At 45.7% G+C, this 27,116-nt stretch overlaps 1 protein-coding gene across 1 annotated transcript in view; it reads left to right on the top strand.

Moving 5' to 3' along the window:
- The window catches only part of LOC147748343 (dehydrogenase/reductase SDR family member 4-like), a 272,283-nt gene that overhangs the window by 89,375 nt on the left and 155,792 nt on the right, over positions 1-27,116 (top strand). The window contains exon 3 of the mRNA XM_086960490.1: positions 24,984-25,161. Within this exon, the coding sequence (XP_086816616.1) occupies positions 24,984-25,161 (178 nt within the window). The remainder of the gene's footprint in view (positions 1-24,983; positions 25,162-27,116) is intronic.

The following is a 27,116-nucleotide window of genomic DNA, read 5'->3' as shown; positions in this document are numbered from 1 at the left end:
ATATATATATATATATATATATATATATATATATATATATATATATATATATATATATATATATATATATATATATATATATATATATATATATATAAAACACGAACTGTCCTGTTGCAGAGGGAGCACTTAGCAAGTTGGCGCCGGAGCCGAGACCAGGACAGGGTCTCGTATTTAATCACTCGCAGAAAAATAATCCGGCACTCCGCTTGGTAGAAAGAGTTAGATTTATTTAGTACACTGTGATCGCCTACGCGTTTCGAACCAGATGGTTCCTCCTCACGGCAGCGTTAAACAGTTGTCCTTTGTTTACATTGTTTTTCGACATAGCATTTAAATTGCTGCCTTAACAAACATTCTTGTTTTTATCGACACTGCAAAGTCATTTAAAACATGTCCGTGATTTTGGCTGAGTGCCCTACTACGAATCGATACATTTCTAAGCATGCATAATGTCCCAACTTTGCAAGATTAAGGCGACTGGGCAGTGTTATGCTGATAGTGTATGTGAATTTTAAGCCTACTTCGTTGTCATTAAGTACATCAAACACTGCACGCACGAAAAACAGCATGATGTAAGCATAAAACTGCACAAAACTGCATATCCCAGAATGCATTACTATTCCCCATACACATAAATAATGAAAGTAAAGTAGGACAACTGTTTAACGCTGTCGTGAGAAGGAACCATCTGGTTCGAAACGCGTAGGCGATCACAGTGTACTAAATAAATCTAACTCTTTCTACCAAGCGGAGTGCCGGATTATTTTTCTGCGAGTGATATATATATATATATATATGTGCCTCATCAGTGCCAGGTAAGTGCTGAATGTGTCATGATGAATCATTTCGCGGGGCTGCTGTTTGAATACACTGAGTGTTCTCATTGGCTGGGACTCATAGATGTAGAAAGCAGACAGGGAAAGTTCCTCCGATGATCAATGTCACTGTAATCCCAACCACGAGACCTCGGGCACAGTACACCAAGTCCTGAAATGTGGAACAAACAAACCAAGCAGTCAGATTGTGGTACAGTGACCCATCTTCACACATGATAATGCATTTGCTGCTTCGCCTGCTCCTTTAAAATTGCAGGAACGAACGGGTGGAATATCATCACAGCCGGGCATTCCTTTAAGCAGACAGCCTGCCTGCTCCCTCTCCCCAGTACCTCCAAGACGCTTCAGGCTGGGGGGGCGCCGCAATGAGCCTTCTAAGCACTTAAAGTCAAGGGTTTTGTCGGTTATGTTGCGGTGCTCCTGAACGAGGGGCGTGTCAGAAATTGCAGAGCCGACCTCCGCCTATATATATATATTACCTACTGGCGGTCGCCAGTAGGTAGTTAAAATTAGGATTTATTTATTTATTTATTTTTATTTTTTTTTGTGTCCTCATTAGCCATATAGTCGATCCAAATGTGCTCCTAGCCGCAAAACACAAGACCCGACCACCCCTGTAGCACCGAGAGGCCTACTACTAAGCTCCCAGTACCCAGAGAGTCAGACCAGATGTCTCCAGCAAAGCTTGGACGGACAGTCTCCCTTCGGGCCAGTTCGGCAAGTGGTCCAATAGCTGTATGGCTTGGGGTGCCTCCCTTTGGACAAGGAGATTTTAGGCCTAATCATCGGACCAAGGGGAAAAAAAAAACCCTGGGTTGACTAACTGTTCCTTCTCCATTTAATCAAAAGGTCCCAAAATCTCAAAGATCGGGGGCTATATGTTCTAGATAGGTCGACCTTCGATGCTGCATATAGTGAAGACAGCCACTCTACATGCGTTGGAGGATTTATGTTGACTCAGTTTTTACAGATTTCTCTTCTTGCTAATAAGATAGCATAGAATAAGAACTCTCTTTCTAAGCCCTTGATGCTATTATTTAGGCCGAAGATGATTAAAGACCATGACCACGGGATAGGTGTTCTGCGGATAGATTCGAGTGTTGTCCTGATTTCTTGCCAAAAGGTGCCGATGTTCGGGCACTCCCAAAACATATGAAGATCTGAGGCTGCTGGATAAGAGCATTTGCTACAACATTTCCCGGGTTGGAATTTCGAGAGGCGTTTGGGGGAATAATACGCTCGGTGAAGCGTGAAGAAATGGTTGCGCCTCAACCATGCTGGCTTGATGATTTTATAGAGGAGGGTAAAAGATTCCTTCCATATGTCCTCCATATGTAGTTCTCCCTCTGCACCCCAGAGTTTTACCGGGAGGTTGGAGTCACGCTCTCCATCCTCTATGATGTGCCAGTAGAAGAGTGCGACTTCCTTTCTTCCCGCAGGTCTCTCCACTAGGGTGTTTTCTAAGGGAATATAGTCAGCCATCATTGCTTTCTTCTTTGTTTGAGTTCGAAGCCAGCTGGCCAGTTGTAAATATACTATCCAAGAGAGTGATGATGTTACCCTGAGCTTGAATGTAGCCCATTCCATAATTGATCCTCCTACCAGCAGTTCCCCCCACTGTGTTATACCTGCGTCTAGTAGGACCCTTTTAACTGTGTTGGCATCTTGTGGTGATAGCCCGGGTAAGTCCCAAATCGGTGCATGTTTGGATAGATATCCTATCCCAGCCTTGGATTTAATTTGGGACCATTCTTTTATAGTGCCCAGTAGTGACTTTAGTCTGACTTTTTTGAAAAACTTCTGGTGGCCGAACTTGAAGAGGAAGCTGTTCAGGGGAGGTCCGAACCCAATAACATTGCCTTATACATAAGACCCTTTGCATTTTCCCAGGGGATCTTGAATAGCATCCTGGAATGGGACAAATGAAATGCCCAGGCGTAGTATTCCAGGTCTGGCAATGCGAGCCCCCTTTTTCTCATCTCCTTCTCAGTTTTTTCCAAGCCAATCTGCTGGATTTGTATCCCCAAATAAATGAGTTAATATTTTGCTGACATTTTGCAAGTTGTTTGGTATCAAAAGGTAACGGGATGGAATTAAAAATTAATGTAAATTTCGGGAGAATGCTCATTTTTATCAGGCTGGTTCTCCTGTAGATGGTAAGCGGGAGAAAGGGCCAAGCTTTCACCAGGGATTGGGATTCACGGGAGATCCGGGCTAAGTTGTTTTGAGCCAGTTGTTCCAAGTCTTTAGTTATTGTAACTCCCAGGTACCTCATTGAGGATTTTACCGGGAGTTGGAGATTATGAGTGTTCCAAACCATAATTTTTGTTTTCCCTGCATTTATTTCATATCCCGAGAATTTTCCAAAATCCTCCGCTTTCTTTATAACTATAGGGAATGCCAAAGCGTGATCATTTGTATAAATGAGTATATCACCGGCAAATAGGCCGACCTTCTTATCCCAGCCAGAAAAAGTGAAGTGTGGAATATTAGTATGCTCCCTGATAGACTGTGCAAACGGTTCTACATATAAATTAAAAAGGAGGGGAGATAGGGGACAACCCTGCCTTGTTCCTCGGCTAATTTTAAAAGGAGTTGTTCACGTACCGTTTATTAGTAGGGATGCTCTGGGGTTGTTGTATAATAAGCCGATAACTCTACAAAATTTGGGACCAAGATGGAATTTTTCCATTATTATGTTTAAATATGCCCAATTTACCCTATCAAACGCTTTTGTGGCGTCGAGTGTCATGATAGCCAGGGGTAGGCCAAAAGTTGAGGCAATGTCCGCGGCTCCCACCAGATCGTAAGTTAGGTCGGCCAGTTGCTAGCCTCTAATGAACCACTTTTGGTCAGGGTGGATAATTGATCCAATCTCGCTTTCCAATCGCGCTGCCAAGATTGACGCAAAAATTTTTGTCATTGTTGAGAAGCGAGATTGGGCGATATGATCCGCACTCAGTGGGTCCTTGCCTGTTTTTAATATTAAAGCTATATTCGCTTCCCCCCAGGAGCTTGGTGGTGACTCCCCTCTAATAAGTATGTTGTTAAAGAGATTCGTAAGGACTGGAGTAAGAGTGGAATTAAGTACCCTATATAATTCTCCTGGGAGACCATCCGGTCCCGCGGCCTTGCTCTGTGTTAGTTGTTTGATAGTGTTATCAACTTCTAATTCCGTTATTTCTTTATCTATATTTTCAATTTGGGAGCTGTTCAATTCTGGGAGAGTTATATTATCCAGCCATTCGTTCCTTTCGTCTAAATTAGCATTGAGTTCCTCTGTATAGATATTCCGAAAGAACTCACTAAAGGCTTCACCGATGTCTGTGTCAGTTGTCCTGCTGGTGGCTTCCCCAGCAACCCTCACTTCTTTAATAACATTTCTGGACTGGTCGGCTTTTATTTTCCAGGCCAGCAATTTTCCAGCAGATTCGCCATATTCAAAATGCACAAGTTTGCTTGCCTGCCATCTTTTATTTAGCCTCTCTTGCAATAGTGTATCTAACTTAGCTTTTAATTCTGTTTTCTCCTCTTGGTCATCTGAGGGGACTTGATCTGATGACTCCAAACGAGTCAGTTCTTGCTCTATATGTAGGATCGCCTCCCCGTATTTCATTCTCCTGTAAGAGGCCCTACCAGTAATGCAGCCCCTTATAAAAGCTTTCCAGGCCTCCCATACATTGACCAATGAGGCAGAGCCTATGTTTCGCTCTAAAAAAGAGACAGTTTCATGTATCAAATAATCTTTCTCCTCTTCCTCCAATAAGATTGTTCGGTCAAAGGACCAAGATGGATGAGTGGATTTCTGCTCTAGTTTTAACGAGAAAAGAATAGCTGAGTGGTCTGCAAGATGCAAAGGCAGGTATATTATATTTTTAACCTGATATTTGAGAGAGAGGCTGAATAGGGCATAGTCAATTCATGATTTATGTCTATATTTGTAATTGTGGAAAGAGACTCCCATGGCTTTACCAGCTCTTTGTCTCCAAAGATCGTTTAAGCCAAGATTCGACATGCATCTAAGGAGTGTATCCCTCATGTTACTGTGAGCTACGGCCCTGGAAGTGGGAGATTTGTCTAATTTTGGATCTAGGACGAGATTGAAATCACCCATCCATATTATGGGGTCAGGACAAGTAATCAGGTGGTTCTGCAGAATATTTAGATAAGAGGGATCGTCCTGGTTAGGTCCATAATAGCTGGTAATGGTAAAACCCTTCGAGTATAATTGGGCATTGACTATCAGCCATCTGCCGCTCGCATCTGTTTTCCAGTCCGTGATCTGGGCCCTTGCTGCTTTTTTGAAAATGATGGCAGTTCCACGAATACTGGCGTTATGGTCCGTACTTACAAATTTATCAACCCATTTAAGTTTTTTAAGTATATCTCTGATCTCTTGTTTGTTTAGATGTGTTTCCTGAATCGCCATGATCTGCACGGGTGAGTCTCGTAAATGTAAATGTAAATGTAAATGTGGCGTATTTGTATAGCGCGAACAGTGACCCGGAGGCATCCCGGCGCTTGTACTCCTACCACAAGGGAACCCCTCCTGGCTTTTCCTTGTGGGGTGTCCACTCCTGGGCATCCCATGGTGAAACCAGGCATCCCTTGTGTATCGGGGGCCTTTGTGGGGACTAAGCAAGCTATTGCCCAGAGTTGCAGCGTGGGACCCATGCTTGGAATCGGCACTGAGGCGAGAATATCCGGTCAGTGGAATTTAAGCCCGAAACCCGCCGAGGCGGGAATCGAACCCTGGTCCCTGGCCAGCGTTCTGCATCAAGGTCTGCCGCTCCAAGCATTGAGCCACACTTCTCCACTGTACTGTAAGATTCTATTCCTCCTCGCCCTAACTCGCAGACCATTGACGTTCCAGGATAAAAATTTAATATCTGACTTTAATTTTTAGACTCTTTAACATGATTTTCTAACCCTCAGCTCTAATACTTTTTTTGCAAGATGACTGCCTGTCATTACCTATATCGCTTTCTATTTTGGCCAAACAACAGCTTTGAAACAGCATTGGATCCATATTCTTCGTGATTATAGAATTCGGTTTATGAGGATTTTTATATTTTGCCTTCCCTTTCCCACCCCTGGAAACCCCCCCCCCCCCAACTTACTCTGGCATGATGTATTGCCAGCTTGTCGTCTCTGACGTATTCCCGTTCCATGCCCCTATTATCACTTTTATCGGTCACTATGCTTAGTATATAAGCAATGGCGATTAGCGGAATTGTGGTTTTATTCTCTTATCTGGTAGATATATTATTACATATTGTTACTTCTGATGGCCCTCGAATAGCCAAGGTGTGTTTGGGCGAGAATCATAGGAATTATAGATAGGCCCCGGTGTAACCTAGTGTAACTCAGGGCTTCTAACATTAAGTTTACCGGGAGTGGAGGTCTATAGTGAAGTTCCCGTGCTAATATCCATTTATTTATATATCTCCCTACGCTATTTTTGATTTTCTTATTTTTAGTGAAAAGTTTGTGTATTATTTTATTATATTTTTTTATTTTTAGTTTTCCACCTTTTTTTTTTGTATTTTATTCCCTCATCTATCTTTTATTCCCTTTTTTTCCCGCTTTTTTCCCCACCCAAGTGTTCATTATTTCTTCCCCCCCTTTTTATCTCTCTTTTTTTTTTTCCTTTTTAAAAGAGAAACTTTTACAGATTCCTTTATTGTTTTGCTAGGTTTTTTACACGCGGTCTGGGGGGTTTGCATGTTCACTAATAGTGACTAATAGCTCATCAGCTTCGAAAGGAGACTTAACATTATAAATTTTGTTGTTGTACATTATCCTTAAGAAGGCAGGGAATCTCATTTGAATGGTAGCTCCTAAACTTCTGAACTTCTCCATCCGTTGGCCTAATTCCCATTGCCTGTCTAGTGTGGTTTTGGACAGGTCAGACCTCACTTCAAAGGAGAAGTCTGAGGCTTTCAGGGTCTTGGCTTTCAGGGCTAAATTCAGGATCTTTTCTTTCAGTGAGTATGTTAGAAAATTCACCAGGATCTTCCTTGGTCTAGCTCTGTCTGATTTGAGACGGAATGGGTCCCGGTGTACCCTCTGGATATCCGATTCTATTTCAGACAAAGGTTCATCCAGATTGAGAGAGTCTTTTAGTATGGTTGCTACAAAGTTCTTTAACTCTCCTCCTTCTTTCCCCTCCGAAATTTTTAGTAGCCTCAAGTTATTCTTTCCTGAGAAATTTTCGAGAGACTCAACCCTCTCTTTGACTGTATTACCTTCTCGTCGTAGTGTCTGAATCTTAGCTTCAGCACGCTCCAATTTTGCCTTAAGCTCGCCAACAGAGTCCTCTAAGCCTCCAGTTCTTAGTGAGAGACCATCTACCTTAGACTCTAAGTTTTCGCACATTGCGCGAATCTCTGATTGGGTTTGTCTCGATTCCTCAAAACATTTTTTCGACTCCTCAACCCCATTTCTGATCTCCTTCCTCATGCTGAGAAGTATAGCTTGGAGGGTATCGTCGCTATCAATTTCTTCACTACTACCACCGCATTGATCCAACTCTTTTGACTCGCTTCCTGATGCTGAGGTAGAGGCTTGATGGCCCAAAGGGGGTGTTGTGTTAGCGACTTGCTCTACTGGATCCCCCATGTTTACACCGCTAGCTGGCTCTTCTGCCCCTGTTACTTCCACTTCAATTTCCCCAAGTTACTGAGTATAGTTGTAGGTGTAATTGTAGGTTCAATGGCGTCGACTGATGTGGGTACAATTTGTGTGATAGCAGATTTTTGGGGCTCTTGATTTATGTTTAGGACCTGGGGCAGGACCTTGAAATAGGACTTCAGTGAAGGTGTGATTCGGGAGATTTTGCTAGCTTTTGTTTTAAAATCCCCTTTACTCAGACTCGCATTATGTGGTAACTCCTTCGGGCCGGTGTAACGTAGCTGATATCCCTTACCCCTTCTCTGGACCCTTGAGACTGGGGGTTGTGTTATATCGGTTACTACCTCAAGCTCAAATTCTGGCTCTGACTCTGTGAGGGGCTGCTCCCCTGGGCTTCTTTCGGTTACTTGTACTTGGCCTGTATCCCTGAGTCCTGTAGGGGCGACCAAATGTTTATCTTTATTGCTACCTTTCCCTTTCCCCTTAGCCTTCCGCTTCCCCAGGGTTCTAGCAATACTTATGCACGAGGTTTCACTAATTGCCTGGGTGGGGGCTTGAAAGTGTGCCTTGAAGCTGAAAACTCTGGGTGTAAGGGCTAAGTTCTGCGAAGAGCAGCAGTCTTGTTTGTCTGTGGGGCCCCGGCTGTCAGTGGGCTGAGCTTCACCTCCCAAAGCACCCAACACTTTCCCACCCTGCTGGCCCCCCTTACCGCACCAAATGTTTGCTGGCACTCTCTTTGCAGAGACGCCGTATGCAGCTGCCCTTCTGCTTCTTCGGAGCTCCACGGCTGCGTCCCCCCAGCGGTAGGGTGCAGGGATGAGAACCCACCCCCAGCACATCGGCAGCTCTGTCCGCCGTTGTTTTAACACAGCACTGTTGTTCCGGGACCTCAGGCTGCCTCCACGCCACCAATCTTGAATCTCGACCGAGCACAACGCTCCCAGATCCCCGCCCACCCACTCTTTACTCTCGGCACCGCACAGCGCTGAGCACCGCGCCGTACTACTTGCAGCCTGACCCGAACCTGCTCCGATCCGTCTCGCCTCCCGCCAGGTAGGGTCCCGATATTTGGCAGTGCATCTGCAGCTCTGTCCGCCGTTGTATTACCACAGCACTGTTGTTCCGGGAGCTCAAGCTGCCTCCACGCCACCAATTTGGGTCTCGCCGCTTCTCGGAGCCGCTCTACCGAGCACAACGCTCCCGGACCCCCGCCCACCCACTCTTTACTCTCGGCACCCGAGCCTGATCCGATCCGTCTCGCCTCCCGCCAGGTAGGGTCCCGATATTTGGCAGCGTCTTAGCTTGCCATCTTCAACCGCCTCTCGCCACTCGCCCGTCTGTAGTGACCGGTGCGGCTAGTTCATTGTCCGGGGCACATCAGCAGGAGCCTTCGTCGAAGACGAGTGCGCCGCGTTAACAAGCGGCCGCCATGTTTTCCGACGTGATCGTAGTTAAAGTTAGGATTGTTATTGGGAATAACTTTGGCCTCAATTGAGGGATCTGCCTGTAATTTTCCTTAAATTTGCCTCGCTGCGCTCCGCTCCTTCCCTGACAGTTTGAGGGGGATTCGTCAAGCGGGGGCCGAGATAAAAGGGGGGTCCCAAAACGTGTTTTCTCCATGTTAATTTCCATAGGGCGGTTGGACTCACTTTTAGCCCGAACGGCTGAATGGATTTCCACCAAACTTGGCAAAATTGTAGGGACTGGTAGCCCGATGTGCCTCTGTTATGTCTCAAGGTATGTGCTCCAGTGGATTTTGAGTAATTTAGGTTCAAAAAAAATATATATCTATAAGCGAGACCGGTACGCGCACCGGGGCGCGCTCCAGCGCGCTACGCGAGTTCGCGAGCAGAAAGCTGATTGGCTCTCAGGTGTCTGTCAACATTCCAAACAGTCCGAAACGGCCGGAGCGGCCGCCATCTCGTGTCTCGGTAGCATCGAGACACAAGAGGTGGCAAAAACAAAGGGGGAAATGACCAAAAGGGGGCAGGGTAGACCCCCCCTGACCCCCTAGGTTTGATGTGGGGCCATATAAGGGCCCCGCAGGGCAAACATTTTTTTATTTTTTTTGATTTGCGCGGGGGGAGTGCCCGGTACGCGCACCTGGGAGCGTACCGGGGAGCGTACCATGGGGAAAAAAGAATGACAGAGTTTTTTTATAAATGTAGCATTTTTTTATAAATTGGAGATAGTTCTAAAAAGAACAGTTTTTTTATTCTTTTTGTTGTTTTATATTTTTTTATTGTTTTTTGGAACATTTTTAACTTTTTTTGGCTTTTATGAACAATTTTATATTTTTTTGTAATTTTTTTGGGGACAAACAAAAAACAGGGAATTGTAAACGGCTCAACTGGAGCAAAAAAAACCTGGAAAAAATTAAGGTTTCTTTTTACAGTTGTGGTTGTCTCCAGCACGGTTAATGAGTTTAATACTTTGCTCCCCATAGCAAATTGTAGTCCCGCAAAATTTACAAATTATTTTAAAATCTCCAAACTGGGTTTGGATGTTTGGGACCATCTCCCTTGTCTCTGGACCCGATGGAGTGGGCTGTTTACTTTGGGAGGTGCTGGGAGAAGATTGGGGAGGGTTTCTGGTCAGTTCTCTGACCTCTGCCGCAGCATAGTTGTTTGGGTGCCGGCATTGCATGTGGCGAATCATAGTGTTATTGCCAAAAGAATACTTTTTGGCAGGTTTCCCCCTGGAAAGTACAGTGCCACAGATCAGACAAGTAACCTTTGGCGCATTAACTTTCTTGAGGCCCCTTGGGATTTTAAAAAACTCCCAGACAATGTGCTCCTTTGGCTTATAGGGGGTAGTATCTTCAGGCAGGAACCTCCTCTTCTCCTCCTCCTCCTCCTCTTCTTCTTCTCCACCACTGTGGTGTTGTGGTGGTCCTTGTGGTGGTGGTGGTGATGGTGGTGGTTGAGATGCTCCTGCTGCTGCTGCTACTGTAGCCATTTCTCAGTACAAATAGGTACAAATAGGTCTGCAAACAGGTCTTCCTCACTCAAAGTACAAAGTGAGAATGAGGGAAAAAAGGTGGGGGCTTTCATCATTTGGAAAACAAAACTGTCCTGAACCAATGAAAAGTGTTATTTTCAGGTCACATGACCAGGGCTTTCATCATTTGGAAAACAAAACTGTCCTGAACCAATGAAAAGTGTTATTTTTAGGTCACATGACCTGACGCGCTTACGTAGCGCGATCGTATGCACTCAGGTGCTTCCGGGTGCACTTACGCCGTGCGTATCACGCGGACGTGGCTACGCAATACGTCACGATGATGTTTTGGTTCACGGCAATAGCGCTAACGAGAAGCTCACCGGTACGCGCACCGGGGCGCGCCGCAAGACTGCGCTTTCCGGTGCGCACACCGGTACGCGCACCGGGAGCGCTCCAGGGCAAAAAAAATATATATATACATATAAAAAATAGTATTACATAAATATACAATATAGGATTCATTATAAAAAATATTATATTTGATAGCAATAGAAATTTGCTATTAAAAAAAACTTTGAAATTCACTGAAAAAAACATAGGTTTGAGGCCCTATATATAGTTAGGAATTAGCATTTAAAAAACCTATGAAAATCACTGAAAAAACCATAGGTTTCACACCAGTTATAGTTAGGAATTAGCATTTAAAAAACCTATTAAATTCACTGAAAAACCCATAGGTTTGACACCAGTTATAGTTAGCTGGAAATTTTACTGACATAAAACCATTGAAATTCCCACGTTATAGTTAGTTGGACTCACTATAACTTGCCCGCCTGCAATGCACTGCTGATGACGTCACATATTACATCACTCATGACATGGTCAGTGACATCACTCATGACATCACTGATGACACCATCCTTGTGACAGAGTGACAGACCTCCTTTCAGTGTAATGTAACCCTTGAAACACATATTCAAAAATAGAAACTAACATTTTCCAAAAAATGGAGATACCCATACCAGTTACAACAACCAATTCAGTAATTCCACCATCTATATACACATCCACTCATTCACCAACAGTTCTATGTAGTCACTCATACATATACTCACTCATCATATGTAGTGATACACCTATACATCCTGTTACACACCGACAGTCATCCAAAAGTTACTCACACACATACTCACACATGCAAATAAACTATTGAACATCCATTTATTTGCATATACAGCTATACACACACTACCACCTTACTTCTAAGGAAACTTACACATACTTACTCTCTTAAACAATCACTTATAGAAACACATACTTATTTAAACAGGAACTCTTACAATCTCTGACTCTCACATATACTCACTTATATACATCAGTACTCACATATACTAAATTAAAACGTATGTAGTTACTGATAAAGACACTAGTGAGACAGTCATTCACTCACTAACACACACATACACACTCATCCACCCATACAGTCCTGCACATATGCTGTCTTCAAACACATACAAACAGTGAGTCAGTCATTGATGCATCTATGTGCTAAGTAATACCCCCACCAAACCATACAGACACTCATACTGATACTAAAAAAATCTAATAACCCATATACACACACATGTAGCTACTCACCAACCCATACAGCCACTTATACACAAAGTGAAACACTGATACATATATTTAAATATTTAAACATTACTCGCTAATATATGTATTCACTAAGATACACTTAATAAGCCAGTTAACCAATAAATTTTTTTTTAAAAAACATCCTTTTAGACACTTATTTAAAAATGTATTCTTCCATCAACCTTTACATATACATATATAAAACATATTTATTTTTCAGAAAGACACACATTCACTGGATGGTGTCATCAGTGATGTCTTGAGTGATGTCACTGACCATGTCATGAGTGATGTAATATGTGACGTCATCAGCAGTGCATTGCAGGCGCGCAAGTTATAGTGAGTCCAACTAACTATAATGTGGGAATTTCAATGGTTTTATGTCAGAAAAATTTCCAGCTAACTATAACTGGTCTCAAACCTATGGTTTTTTCAGTGAATTTAATTGTTTTTTTAAATGCTAATTCCTAACTATAACTGGTGTGAAACCTATGGTTTTTTCAGTGTATATATATATATATATATATATATATATATATATATATATATATGAAGAAGAAGCAGAGAACTCTGGGTAGCTCACCAGCAACAAGCTAAATTTGCTCACCTCAAATACGTCACTCTATGCCTAAAAGGGTTTTGTTTTGACTTACCCTGGGTGCTCCCTTGTGTCTGGACAAAGCTATGCCTCTCTGATGAGCTCTAATGAGAGCCAAACATGTGTCAGGAGTTGCTTTCATTCATTTCAGGTTGGCTTGGATGGTACTACCAATCCAAAGCTGTAATTACTGTACCTGTAGTGGTAAAAAGGTTTGGCCAGCTCGGCTTGGATAGCACTGTGCTAATCCTCTGTTTAAAGACTTTGCTGTAGAAATAGCAAAGGACCTTGTTCCTTTCTATCTCGGCATGGATGGCACTGTGATAATCCTACGCTTAAAGACTTTGACAGAAAAGTCACTGGTGTTGAGAGTGCTCTATGCTGGAGCTGCTTTCCACCGAAACTTGAAAACTACCCAGAGTTCTCTACTTCTTTTTTTGCATAATTTATGCATCACTCTATGCCTGAAAGGGCTTTGTTTGACTTATACTGGGTGCTCCCTTTTGTCTGGACAAAGCGATACCTCTCTGAAGAGCTTTAACGAGAGCAAAAAATGTGTCAGAGTTTGCTGCTTCTTTTTTTGTATAATGTATGCGTCACTCTATGCCTTTAAGGGTTTTGTTTTGATATATCTCTATATCCATATGATGCCATAAGACCTAATAGGACATTTCGTCTTATTTCTTGTCTGTGCCCACCCTGGTTTTTCGATATGAAAATCTGATCATCCTACAATACATTCATTACCTATGTCTACACCTCAACAATATACTGCATGATTGCCACACCTTTCTACACCTCAGATCTATGCTACACTCCAAATAAGTGTGTTGGAACATGACTGGAGTCCTCCTGGGTTGCCCTTGTGGCAGCAGCAACTTTTCAGCAGTGATCACACAGATGCTGCTTAACTGACCCCGAGTGTTCTCTTAGTAGTAGATGGCAGGGTGCACCACCCCTCTGGGAATCCGTGAGTTGGGACCTTCCTACTCCCAAACATTACAACTTTCTGCTTTTCCACCCTAAGTTGTACATTATATGTTTACTGCATAGCTGACATGCACTGCAGTTCAAATACACACTGCATCTCAACATTATGCTGCGCCTCACATCTGTGCTGCATTTCAATCCTGTGGTATAGCTCAAATGTATGCTGCACCTCAAGTCTCAAGCATGCCCAAAATCAAAAGCCTTTCTATATCTCAAGCTGTTCTTCACCTTAAATCCATGCAACACCTCAGTTCTCTGTTACAAGTAATGCTGCACCCAATGCCTTCTCTGTAACTGAAACCTTTTCTGTCTTCTGTGAAACCTCTTTCATATCCAACACCTGTGGTGTACACGAGAACCCAACTGTGCTCTAATCGTATACACTAAGTACCTCAAACCTCTACCTCCATCCTGTCATGCTCCTCAATTCAGAATTGCGCCTCAGTCCTCGTCCTTGAAATAATTTATTTGACTCAATCAAGGGCCTTAAGCATATGACACCACCTGCATCTGTTCTGCTATTCTACCATGGGGCAATGGGTCTGCCCACTTCCGCCGTTGACTGATTACACTGTTTTTTCACAAGGTAAACATCTGCTCAAAACATAGTTCCCTGCAGTGACAGAAAGTACGATTTCAATGTGTGCTTTTTGAGACCAAACTATTTTTTACTATTAGTCAGTAGTTATTTTTTTTAATTGCCACATACATGCCAACATTTTAGAGTGGCACTGCATTCTTTCAGACGGGTGAGAAGAGAGATACGGCACTGTAATATTTTGTTTTGATTTAATGTGTTTTGTAATATTATTGTTGTAGTACTCTTGTCCTGATGAAGCCATAAAGACTCAACTGGCGGAAACGCAACCGCGACTGCGTCAACATCATTGTTATTAGGAGTCCCCTTACAGTTTATTTGTGTTTGTTTAAATTCAGGCGCCTTATACAAAAGAGTGTTGTGAGAGAATTTGCATCTCAGGCGCAGTGAGGATCTCCCTTGTAGATATATATCACTCGAAATTAGGAGTGTATATTTTGTGATAGGTCTTTTCTTGAGATCTGTCTTTGGGTACACCTTGTATATGTATTGTATATATTGTATTTGTGATTTGTATATATTACATTGTATTGTATATAGTTGACCTTGCGCTCTATATATATTTGTTGTGCGCCATTTCTTCCTGTACATGTTTATATGTCCTCAGAAATTTGCGATTGATTCTTTACACATTAAGTTGTATAGAACAAGATCATTAATTTTTTCATGTTCTTAATTAAATGTCAAATTAATCCCTCAATGCTACTTTTTTCTACTTTTTCATCTTCTTGATGCTCCTTGTCCAGGTATGGGAGGGTAATATGGGCAGAACCCCTATTATTTTTTCAGTAACATTTTAGAGCAGGCAAGTGGGAAATTTAAAAAAATTAGTTGGAAGAATGTGTTTTCCCCATTTACCTGCCTGAATTGGGGCTATGTTAGCATGTATGGTGACAATTAGCAGAGCACAAACAAAAACAGAGTTCTAACCTCAAAAACATCGAGGCCTGGTCGAACACTCTAATATCCCCCTCCAAGAATTAACTACAATGCAGGCTGCCCGGGGTCCACAAAAGAGACCCACTAAAAAGGCGGCCTATTTAGTGCCACAAGAGGCACAGGAGGCAGCCTCCCAGTGTTTGAACCCTCGGGTCCAGGTGTGCCGCGTCTCTTCCGGGGGGAGTGGGGGCAGGGGATGAGGTACATATACCTCTCCCACCCTCTGGGCGCCCTGTTTGCCCACTACCCCAACGCCGTTTTGGTCATGCAGAGTAACTGCTACGGGACAGAGTGACCACAAGGTTAGTCTCCTACTCACTGCCCTGCCCCCCTCTGGGTCCCACCATATGGGCCATGCCCGTGAGGGACCCACTACGAGGCCCAGGCCGGTCCTCACGAAGTCGCTCGTTGACTGTGGGTTCCTTGTTCCCCGGGGTGGGACAAGGGGCAGGGTGGGAGGTGGGGTCCTGCAGTTTGGCCCGGCAGAGATCAAGGCCGCGGTTTTGCACTGGTGCTTCTGTCTTCACCAGCACAGCTTTATCTTATCCCCTTTCACCACCACACCCTTGCAGCCATGTTTGTTGGTGAAAAGTAGTAAAGGGCGCAGCCGTTTGTAGGCACCGCAGCCAATATTTGAATATCTCGACAGCGTCCCTGGTATTGTGTTACGGTCTGGGGGTCAGGGCGGGCAGGCCTGAGACAAGTTTCGAGGGGCTTTGCATCTCGCTCCACCACCCCTCTAGTGATGGCCTTACATGCCCTCTGCTCTGGGCACGATCTTTGCCTTGGGTACTGTGGTGCCTGCGTTAGGTAGACCCCGTGAATTTGGATAGGAAAGGGGGATGAGGCTACAGGCCCGGTGGGCCGCCTGCAGGCTCCTCCCCCCGCCTACATTATCGATCTCTCGAGTGGCGGGTGGTCACAGCGGGAGTGTGGGGGAAGAAGTGCCTCTCCGGTTTTCGGAAGCAAGGTTAGTAATCCACTCCTTGACCCTGGGGGTCCCACCATCTAGGTCTTGCCCGTTAGGGACCCCGACCCAAGCACTTGTGTCCGCCCGCCTCCCAGCACTAGGGATGCCTGTTGTCCGGAGGGGTCGGGAGGGGTGGTTTCTCCCGAAGTTCAGGATATCTCCCTCCCCAGTCCAAACTTCCACTATAGCTCATGATTGGGCTCCAGAGGCACGCCCCCATGGAAGGGGGGGGGGGGGGGGGCAAAGAGTCCTTCGGTAGACGATCGGTCCCCAGGCAGGGGTAACAAACGGGGGCAGTTTCGCAGATCCCCATGGCAAGTATGCACGGACCCGGTAAGGGCTTCTCACTTGTGTGGTAGGGGGGTGAAGCTACAGACCCGGGAGTCCCCCCCTCCTCCTGTGATGATCCAGCACGAGCACCGTCCTCTGCCGGCGCTCCTGGCACCAGGGTACTACGGTGTGGGCCGGGTCAACTAGGCCCCGTATTTTGGAGTAGACTGGGGGCTACATGCCCGGTGTGCCGCGTGCTGGCCCCTGACGATTACTCTAGCTACCGCCTACAGTTCCGATCTCCAGCTGGGGGAGGGGGTAAACTCATGGCTTGTGCTGGTGGCTCTCTGGCTAGCGGGCGCGGCTGTACTTGCCCAGCGGGGACAGCTAACCGGGCCTTCTTAGTCGCACATTAGCTCTGGTAGACCCTCCCTGGAGCCGTCCTGCCACGTTTTGCCCGCGCAGCCATGTGGGGGGTCCGCGGCGGTTACACAGTGCGGATGCAGGCTCCGCTCACAGCTGGCGCTGGAGGTGTACGGAGCGGGGGGCTTTCTCCTTCCACACCCGCAACTCTGGGACGGTATTACACTTCGAGGGCAGTGACTCGCCCAACCCCTGCCATCCGGTGTGCATTACTGGGCACCTTTACAAAGGCACACGGCGGGGGCATTGCCTACGGTACCTCCGCCCTGGACAGTTAAGTTTCATTTGGGGCAGGATGCTGGCACTGCAGCTCAACATACTGCGCACCCCTCTAAGAAGTGCATCATGCTAGGCCTGGAGCCTTGAGCGTGGCGCTTCTGGGGCAGCGCTGGTGCAACATTAGTAGCACCAGGGGATGGCCATAATCAGTTCTGGTTTAATTAACAGGGGGGGGTCTGTGCTATTGCTTGCTGGCTTTTATTTTGCAATTTGAGACCCTGCATAGCATCTTAGAGAAATAAACAGGGTAAATGTTGAGTCTGAAGAGCAAACAGAGGATGGAAAGGCTGAGATCAGAGAATGGAGTGCGGCAGCAAGCAAGGCAGCAAACAAGAAAGAGACCCGTTGACTCTCACCAACCCTTGGACCGGTGTGACAGCGTTAGAAATACTTTTAGCATAACGTTTGCTGCATTCTGGGACTTGTGTCTGCTTTTTAACATTGAGGGGTTTATTCTATGCTGCGTGGTATTTAGACAGCACCTCTAGGCGCTAGCGGTTGTGTCAGAGCAGCCATTTGGCAAGAACAGTACACTGCCGTTTGCAGTACGGGTTAGGCGTGGGCTTGTGCATTGACCCCCGGGGGAGTGTGCAGTTGGGAAAGTTAGATGGCACAACGCCCTACAGTGTTGCCTGGTCTTGAGCAGCTCTGTGGTTGAGTAATGTTTCCGACAGGTTGAACGCACTGCCAAGTATTTTAGCAGTTGGAATCGGCTGAAGTGGCCGAGATTATGTCAAGCATTTCATCCAGCACTTTTGCACTCTTTTAGTAAATGCTGTTGCTCTACCACAAGAGCCTTCACTAGTCGACCTATATATGCGGTCATGCTCAAAGCACTACACCACGCCTGCACAACTGAAAGTATCGTAGCTAAGAGCCAGGTACTTTCCGCAAAACAATTGGCAGTTTTGTCAGAAGTGCGTACATACCGCTTTAGCAGAATCAGGGGGACGGCTGGGAACCTCACAACCCGTATAATGACTGTCAGCTAAGGTTCAGACAGTATAGGTTCACAGACAGGTTGAAGTGCTGGCTCTGGGAGGTCTCCACTCTGGCAACCGCCCAGGGCTTTGTGGGTGTACGTTGTGTATATTATATTTCTCGAATACAGGCTAGTGGGCCGCATTTAATTTTACTATTGGAGCACAAATAAGGATACTAACAACAATACCAATATCCTGGATAAGAACCCATGCGGTCCCTGCATAACCCCAGCTTTGAATGCTCTAGTGTGCAGACAACAAAAATTTCTTGAGAATGTCTACACCACATAGGTCATTTAGTGATAACTTGTGGGGCCTGTCAAAAGTCCAGAGTTTCTCACTCGGAGTTGTCCGTACAAGGTATGTAGAGGAGAGAAACATGAAGGAAAGCCCCAACAATCCATGGGTAGGTAAAGGGGTAAATGCAACCTTGGTCTCCTGCACCGGATCTGGATTTACATGGGAAGGTACAAGGATGACTATTTCATTAATTTATCTACAGATCAGTATGAGTAATATAGAATTGGTTTGGGATACTGCAGGGCGAGAGACTCAATCATCTTCACCCCTGCCAATATAAAGCATAGTGAGACACATTTTCCAGATTTGGTATTCAGTTTTACACTTGGCAGATCTTTGGCATAGGCCTGCATAGTGTTAGATATAGGGTCACAGCAAAGCTAGTGCAGCGCTTATCAACAGAAACCAGTAAAGGAATCCAGAAACTTGGGATGCTGCAAGAGTTCCCCTTTGACCAGGGACGTGGCTCTTGGAGAGTCCTTGGAGGACTACGGTTAAGAATTGCCAGGGAAAGAGGAACTTCCAGGGAATGCTTACTGGGAGTGAATAACAATTTTCTCCCTTGACAGTGATCCACACTTTTAACACTTGCACCAGGCTTTATCAAGGCAGGGGCAACGTGAGGTGTGAACGAAAGGGGTCCGCTTCCGCCAGCCCTGGCATACAGGTACAAAAATCAAGCACGTGACGTTTGTAATCTGGGGTGGTGGGCTCAGCTGGGCTGCACGTAGGTCAATCATAGTGGAGTGTGTTGCATGTCCTCTCCTGCTTAGGTCTCAAAATGTTGGGCAGTTACTTGGGCATGCTCATCGCGGTATTCAGCTCGTAAAACTAATGCATGTGTATGTAAGGGCATGGTATATCACAAGAACTGCAAATTACATACATCCTCCAGTACCTCCAAGATACAGGCATTCCCATTTCACACACTTCCGGTGGAGGGCTGGCAATTCCGGGGGATACAAAGCAAACCGCGGCATGGTTGGTTCAGGCCCAAGGGTCACTGTTGGTCAGCAGGTAGGGTTTCCTGGGATAGAACTACAGCAATTAAGCAGGATGGGCTGTGTATGGGTCACCCAACAGGGGTTGCAGTGACTGTAATAGTGGCCACATTATGAACCTTCCCTCAATACAAATTGTCTCCATTCAAGAGGTCGCCATGTTACAGGATGCTTCAATTCCCTACCCGGACAACCATAGATACGTGGGGGAGGAAGCTGACTTCTAGCAGGGGGGATGCTGTCGCACAATGGGGGAAACTAGGTATTTAGAGCACTAATGGCTTAGGTTGAAGAAATGGTGGCAGGGCCATTATTCAAGCGAAGCTAGGTAGCTTGAATTATATTGCCCCCCTGTCCCCACCTACTGGTCCGCGACAGGGTTTTCACTGGCAGAACTTTTTAGATGCATGACATGCACGAGGAAGGGATATCAGCCTGGAATCACAGCAGTTATATTTGCAGGCAGAAAGTGATGGGGTAGCATGCATTATGGCCATGTTATGTAGCAGGTCTACGGGTATTTTATCTAGAGGTCTCAGATGTGAATACTAGTACATTTCTTAAGGTGTACTTGCATTTGGCATAGAGATTGCAGTGTAATCCCCAGGTCAAAGATCCTTTCCTAAACAAGATAGCCCACTAGGGTATGTACCTGCTGATAACCCCATTTATAATGGGTAGTGCACCAGTAGCTAGCTCTATCTTTCACTCTTTGAGACTAATAAGATAAGTAACAGTAAGTTACAATGCGATTTACAGCTTTTAATAAATAGCAAATAATAATTATGATTGTACCAAGTGTGCTATGCACAGTTATTAGTGTAAGGATTCCACTACACAGGCCCAACATCACTTATATTGGGCATTCGGGACACAGGATAGATGTTCCGCCTAAACCCTAATGGGAGGTAAACGAACATTGTCAGCTATGTAAAGGACACCTGCAACAGGGAGTGCCGCCATGCGGCAAGGAGTTGTACGGTAGATAGGACTGTCAGGTCCTGCTTGCCACTTACAAACAGGGTGCTTTCTAAGGGCATAGGAGGGGTCAAGCTAAAGAACCTGGAACACTTCACCTGCTGGGTGTAGTGGTGGTTCAAACAGAAGGGTCACAGGGTCTACCCACGGGGACCTATCATCCTAAAGTATAAGGTCACTGTTAGAGTTTAACAGGTTTAATGAGCAGGGGACTATGGACTTGGTGGTGCACAAAAGACAATGCCCCATGGGTACTGGACTACGACACAACATGGGCAAGCCATTTATCAATAGATGGGGAGGTGCATACTGAGTGGCCAGCTAATGAGAATGCCCCCTTCAGCATAACCAGTGGGTACCACAGGACGGTCATCAGTGGAAGGGATAAGCGGGCACCATGCAGCTGGCAGAAGGAGTGAGGCTAGCGTGCGATTGACATGTTAGGATGCGGCCATTTACCAGGGATGCCCCTCAACATAAGCAGTATGTACCACAGGACGCTTCACTAAGGGTTGAGGCTGCCTGCCACATAGCTGGAGCAGCCAGATGGGTAGGAACGGTTGCTCTTAGAGGGGGCAAGGTCCTCAGGGTGTGGGGTACACTTTTTGGAGAACCGTGGATGATAAAGTTATTTAGAGCTCCTATTTTTCCTCTCCTGCATCAAAAAGAAAAGCAAGGCAAGTTATTTGGATGATTTACTACAGGGCTTCACTAGCCACAAGCCACTTGACTCTCTTGGGAAGAGGGATCTGTTGCAAGCGATAAAGTCCTCCATGTGTAAGTTTGGCCACAATTGGGGGCATGTGAGTTTTGCTTGCCAGTCCTCTGGGTGTTTTGATGAAGAAGGGGTTACCCTGCTAAAGTGGGCTCGGACTTGTTTGCTGCACAGATGAGAGACCCGGGTATCAGTTGGAGGTAGGTAAAGATGCCTACCCTGGTCCAGAGGGGGCATAGACAGGTTTGCTGGACCTGGAGAGGGGCTTGAGCAAGCAGGAGGTAGGTAAATAGGCTTAGGTGCAAACTGGAGGTATAGAAAGGTGTGTAGCGAGCAAATTAAGGGTGTTAAGCAACCCAGCATTTCTTTATTTTGCCAGGATCAATGGTTGGGTATATGGCCTGTTTGTGCGTCTCCGGGTGGCACAAGGGGCGGAATCCAGGAATCGGACACTGGTGTTGTTTCCACCACTGAGTTAATTCGGTTTGGGGTCTAGGCTAGCGCTGGAACAGCTTGCCGAAGATAGCTGAGGCACAGACCGGGGGTGTCTTTCCTCCGAACAGTGGGACATACACTTAGAGGCAATAGGTTGACCTTCCTTGGTAGGAAGGCACTACTGTAAGAAATGAAGTCCTCCATGCGTAAGATAGCAACTATTGAGGGACATGTGAGATAGCTGTCACGAATAACCCTTTGCTCAGTGAAGCAAGGAGCATGGTCAAGGGAGGCCAGGAAGCCTCGCGCTAAAGAGTTAACTGCGCCATGCATAAATTCTCAGTACAGAGTAGCCCTTATTTGGCTAGGATACCCAGGCATGTGCTGGACCTGCTTGCTGTAGATGCTGCAGCAGAGTCTTGGAGGGGGGGGGGGGGGGCATTCCTGCCGCCTAATGTGCTGGTCATACACCGGGGTGGGAATAATCTGGCATCTTTGGAGAACGGCACTTCTTCAAGCATTGACGATCACCATGTGTAAGTTTAACAACCAGCTGGGGACATGTGAGAGATGGTGGTCTGAGATAATGCCCCAGCATGTGGGGCAGGGCACACAATCAAGGTAAGCCATGGAGGTCTCTCGCAGGAAGGTTACAAGCGCCATGAGGAAATTCACTGAGCAAAAGGGGTTTGGCTTCAGCCGTCCTGGGTTACTGCACACTAAGGATACAGAGTGTTTTGATGAAGAAGGGGTACACCTGCCCAGAGTGGGTATGGGCCTGTTCTTACTTGATCTGGGGGAGGCTTTAGAGACAGCAGGGTGTATGTAAGGAAGGCTATTTTGGTGGGGGGCTCTGGGGTGACAGTGGCCACACCCAAAGCTGTGGCGGAGTTACAGGGCGATCCAGAGGCTTTAAGGTACATACGGGTACCCGCTGCAGGAGCACAAAATGGGAACAAAGGCCAAATATCCACAGGGAGGTCCTCGCGTTGGACCCTGGAGGAGAGACGGCACCCCGTTAGTCCTAGGGGCGGTTGTGGACCTGAGCAACCGGGAGTTGCCTGACAGGCTACGCCCCCTTATGGGGCGTGAGCAAAGGGTTAGGCTGTTGGCCCACTGGTGGGAGGGGTCTCCCCTCCCCAAAATTATGGCAAACACCATTTGTTAGGGCCGCGGGGTCATTTGGTTTATCAAGTTGCAGGCGGCGAGGGGCTGCCTGCCATGGGATCGCCCGTAAGATAACCCATCAATGTTGGCATATTTGTAATGCAAATAAACCTGCAGCAATTTTCTCCACAAAAAAAGATGTCTTGTCTGGTTATTGCTCTAGGAGAATGCTGTATGGGGGATGGTGAGTGTTTGCCGATATTGGCTATGCAGGCTGCCCGCGGTCCAATGAGACCGACTAAAAGGGCGGCCTTTTTAGTGCAACAAGAGGCACAGGAGGCAGCCTCCCAGTGTTTGGGACCATCGGGTCCAGGTGTGCCGCGTCACTTCCTGGGAGAGTGGGGGCGGGGGATGAGGTGCATATACCTCTCACCTCCCTCTGGGCTCCCTCTTTGCCCACTACCCGATGCTTTTTCTCTCCCTACCGCATACCCGGTGTTCAAGCGTGGTGTCGGGGGGGGGGGGTTGTCTAATGTATTCTTTTGTGTTGCAGGCAGAGTTACTGGGCGATCCAGAGGCTGTAAGGTACATACGGGTACCCGCTGCAGGAGCAAAACAAGGGTGCAAAGGCCAAATATCCACAGGGAGGTCCTCGCGTTGGACCCTAGAGAAGCAACGGTGCCCCATTAGTCCTACGGGCGGTTGTGGACCTGAGCAACTGGGGGTTGCCTGGCAGGCTCCGCCCCCCTTATGGTGCGTGAGCAAAGGGGTGGGCTGTAGGCCCACTGGTGGGAGGGGTTTCCCCTCCCCAAAATTATGGCAAACACCGTTGGGCAGGGCTACGGTGTAATTTGGCTCATCAGGTGGCAGGCGGCGAGGGGCTGCCTGCCTTGGGATCGCCCGTAAGATAACTCACCAATGTTGGCATATTTGTAATGCTAATAAACCTGCAGCAATTTTCTCCAGAAAAAAGGTGTCTTGTGTCTGGTTATTGCTCTAGGAGAATGTTGTATGGGGGAGGGTGAGTGTTTGCCGATATTGGCACTAAGTGTTAACCTTCCAGGTCAAAGATAATTCTTGGAAGGGGAAATAGGAGCATGTGTGACAAGCATCATCATTTCACCTTTGCCTCGTTTACAGCAGATCATGATTCAGCAATCCAAATTGGGTTTTCACATCCACAAATCGAGAGGCGGGAGACCAGCCTTGAAATCGGTAATCTCCCGTCTGAATCGGGAGGGTTGGAAACTTGGAATATATCTTGGCATGGGTCAATCACCTTACCCTGCAATAAAGTTATAAAGTTTTACAAAAGCCATGATAAAACAAAAAATGTGCATGTCCAAATGGCACACATACACCCAGCAGATGTCTTTGTAGAGCAGCACAACCTCCCATGACTGTTTGGCACAGTCCAGAGTTTGCATGGTACCGCCATTTTTGCAAGGGTTGACTTTGAGTTTAGACATTGTATAAGGATACTGCCCATGGGATGTATGTCAAAACAATGCATACAAAAATGTAATTCCGTCATAAATAATGTGCATTAAATATCATTTACAAAATGATAGTCCCTTGGGTGTAGGGTTTCTACTATTAACTCCATTGGACCAACATTTTTAAGGCATTATTTAGGATGTAATATACATGTCAGAACATAGTCCTACAACAATACTCCTGGTACCACACCTTCTAATGTGACTTTGCCCGTAATGCATACATCTTATGAAAGCTCTGCCCTTTCCTCCAGAATTAGCTGTGCCAGTGCACACAGAGTACCTCGTGGTGTATCTCTTGAGGTACTGCCTGCCCTTTCCTCCAGGATTCACTTTACTGTTCAACACTGGTCGAGACAGAATCAACTCCATGTCTCCATGTCATTTTATTCAACTGACCTTGCATTCACTATTACTTGGTTCAGCACAAAGTTGAGCCCTTTCCTCATTAATTGGCTTTGTCATTGGACTCTGGTTCATTATACAGCCAAATTATTTGTGGCATATTTGACTCACTTGGCATTCTGCAGCTCTTTGAGCACAGGTGTACCTCATATGGCCATTCACTGACTTCTATTAACGGCTCTAATATTCCACACAACCTGTTCCAGGAGTTACCTCATGAGATTGTGTCCTTTCGACAGGATTATTTGTGCTACCACACACTACTTGAGAAAGAATGGAATCCATATTGTTGCGCCTTTTTTTCGTAACAGACTTGGGTATTGCATTTTGTTTCATTCAGTGTAGAACTGTTATATCTTTCAACCCAGATACCGCGAGCTCGGTTTTGTCATGTCACGTCAGAGGGCTCGCAGTGCATGTCATGATGCGGTACCCTTTTCTTCCAGGATTGGGCTTGCCATCGCGCGCCGATTGGCTCAGGAGGGCGCTCACGTGGTTGTGAGCAGCCGGAAACAGGAGAATGTAGACAAAGCGGTGAAGCAGCTCCAGTCAGAAAACCTAAGCGTGACTGGCATCACCTGTCATGCCGCAAAGGCAGAGGACCGGGAGAGGCTGGTGAACACGGTGAGAGATTCTTATGTATTGGTGTACATCTGAACGCAGGTTTAACTACATTTTATTAGAGGTTAATTTTTTGTAAGAAAAATTGAAAAGATAAGATTATCAACAAAATATGAGAAAACAAAAAAGTTATAGTGTACACTGCAAAGCAATCACTTGACTGTGGTATTCCTTTATGGAGCAGAAATATGGGGGTCAGGTGAACTCATAAAATCTCTGTTGAAATTGTCCAAAAAGCACCGTGACTGTCTCACTATTCTTCGACTCTGGCCTAAAAAGGAGGAGTGATTTGGCCAGGTTGAAAACTTAAATGATTTGGATAAAATTGTGGCCCAGCCCGGAACTGGCCTTGCATTGATTAGCATTGGAGGAGGTTGTTATTCTAAGTAATAGTTGTTCTATCCCTTGGCTTCATTTAATCAGACTACAACTGGGGACCGTAGGCTTGGGCAGGTATTGGTCAAACACGTTCCTAATAAATAATAAAACCAAGGCTGCTGTCAAAGAGAATTATTGGGTTTACACAATCGACTCATATCATCAAAATACTAAGGCAGGAGGGCTGGCAGATGAGTTTCTGTTCTTTAGACCTACTCCCGAAGAATAAGCTGCTAGAAGAAACCATCCACTTACATATAGTGCACTTAGCGAATGTGTCACATATCTGGTCTTAGCACTCATCTAGACCATTACTTTTATCTTCCACTCACATAAGGTCCTGAAGAAAGCCTTTTTTAATTTAAGGCACTGGCTGAAACATGTTGATCACATAGGATATGGGAGTTCTTAATTACCTCCACTCATATCCATCGCCTTGTTTTTAATACTGCCTAAGGCCCACTATTAAATAGTCCTTTGGATACTTGGGACCCTAAGGACAGTCTTTTAACCTACACTCTTCACATCAGCACTGCACACTCACTTAAAACCCACTCCGCTTTAGTCCGGTGTCGCAGCACACCCAAGGTGCACTCGGTGCCTTGGGTGGGACCTGATGATGAAGCATGACACTAACTAGGTTGGTGTGTGAGGGGCTTTATAAAAAACAAATGTTTTTTTCTGCCTATTAACAAACACTAGCAGCTTCTTTAGTAGCTAGTTCTCATTGATATATACATTTACTAGGGGAAGTGAACTAGCCCCTTATTTTCCTTTCTCTCCTTTTGATCCATGTCAAACAATGTTACCTCCAATTGGTACCCCATCCTCCCTAAGCTAAAAAAGAGCTGCTCTTTCTGTACATATAGGACAGAAGATGTAGAACATGTATTGTTCTTCTGTCCAGCTAAGACCCAGGAAATCTTGATTAAGACCAATCTGTGCATCTCAGTAGCTATCTACAAGCTGTTGCGAGTAAGAAAAGCAGCAGAAATTTAACTATAGCACTTTAAATAGCCAGCATTCCATGATATGCTTTACAAAAACATCAGTGCACATCCTTTTTAGTCACTATTATCCAATGGGCATTCAGCCTCGTTATTCCAATATCTCTTATTGCTGATACAACCAATGTTCTTTCAATCCACAATGGAAACGCACAGTGTCCGATAGTATTTAATGTTCTTTTATTAATTCTTTTTCTTGTAACAGCCGACGCGCGTTTCGCTCTCCGTGGGCTTTTTCAAGGCTGTAATTCACATACAAGAAATAGTACCATATCAGATTCATATTCTATGGTCCACCTTCTATTTTTCATTTTCTTTTAACATAGGTCTAACACGCAAGTGTCATAGTGCCACCACCACCTACATGGTTTCGGTGCGCACCTCGTACCAATAAAGTTTACACTCATATTTTTAATCACTCTGCTACGAGTCAATGTACTGAGGGCACACCCCCTTTGTGCGATAACCTTCACCAAAATATCCATACCTTTCTCTAGAAATCCCCAAGCACCCATCTGTGTGTTTGCTAGAACTGCGTGTCAAGTTGATTCAAAGTGTCAAGCTAGCAATATG

This window comes from Lissotriton vulgaris, chromosome 1_1 (assembly GCF_964263255.1).
Source record: "Lissotriton vulgaris chromosome 1_1, aLisVul1.2, whole genome shotgun sequence".
Classification (NCBI taxonomy): domain Eukaryota; kingdom Metazoa; phylum Chordata; class Amphibia; order Caudata; family Salamandridae; genus Lissotriton; species Lissotriton vulgaris.
This window is presented reverse-complemented; position numbering and strand designations above follow the sequence as displayed.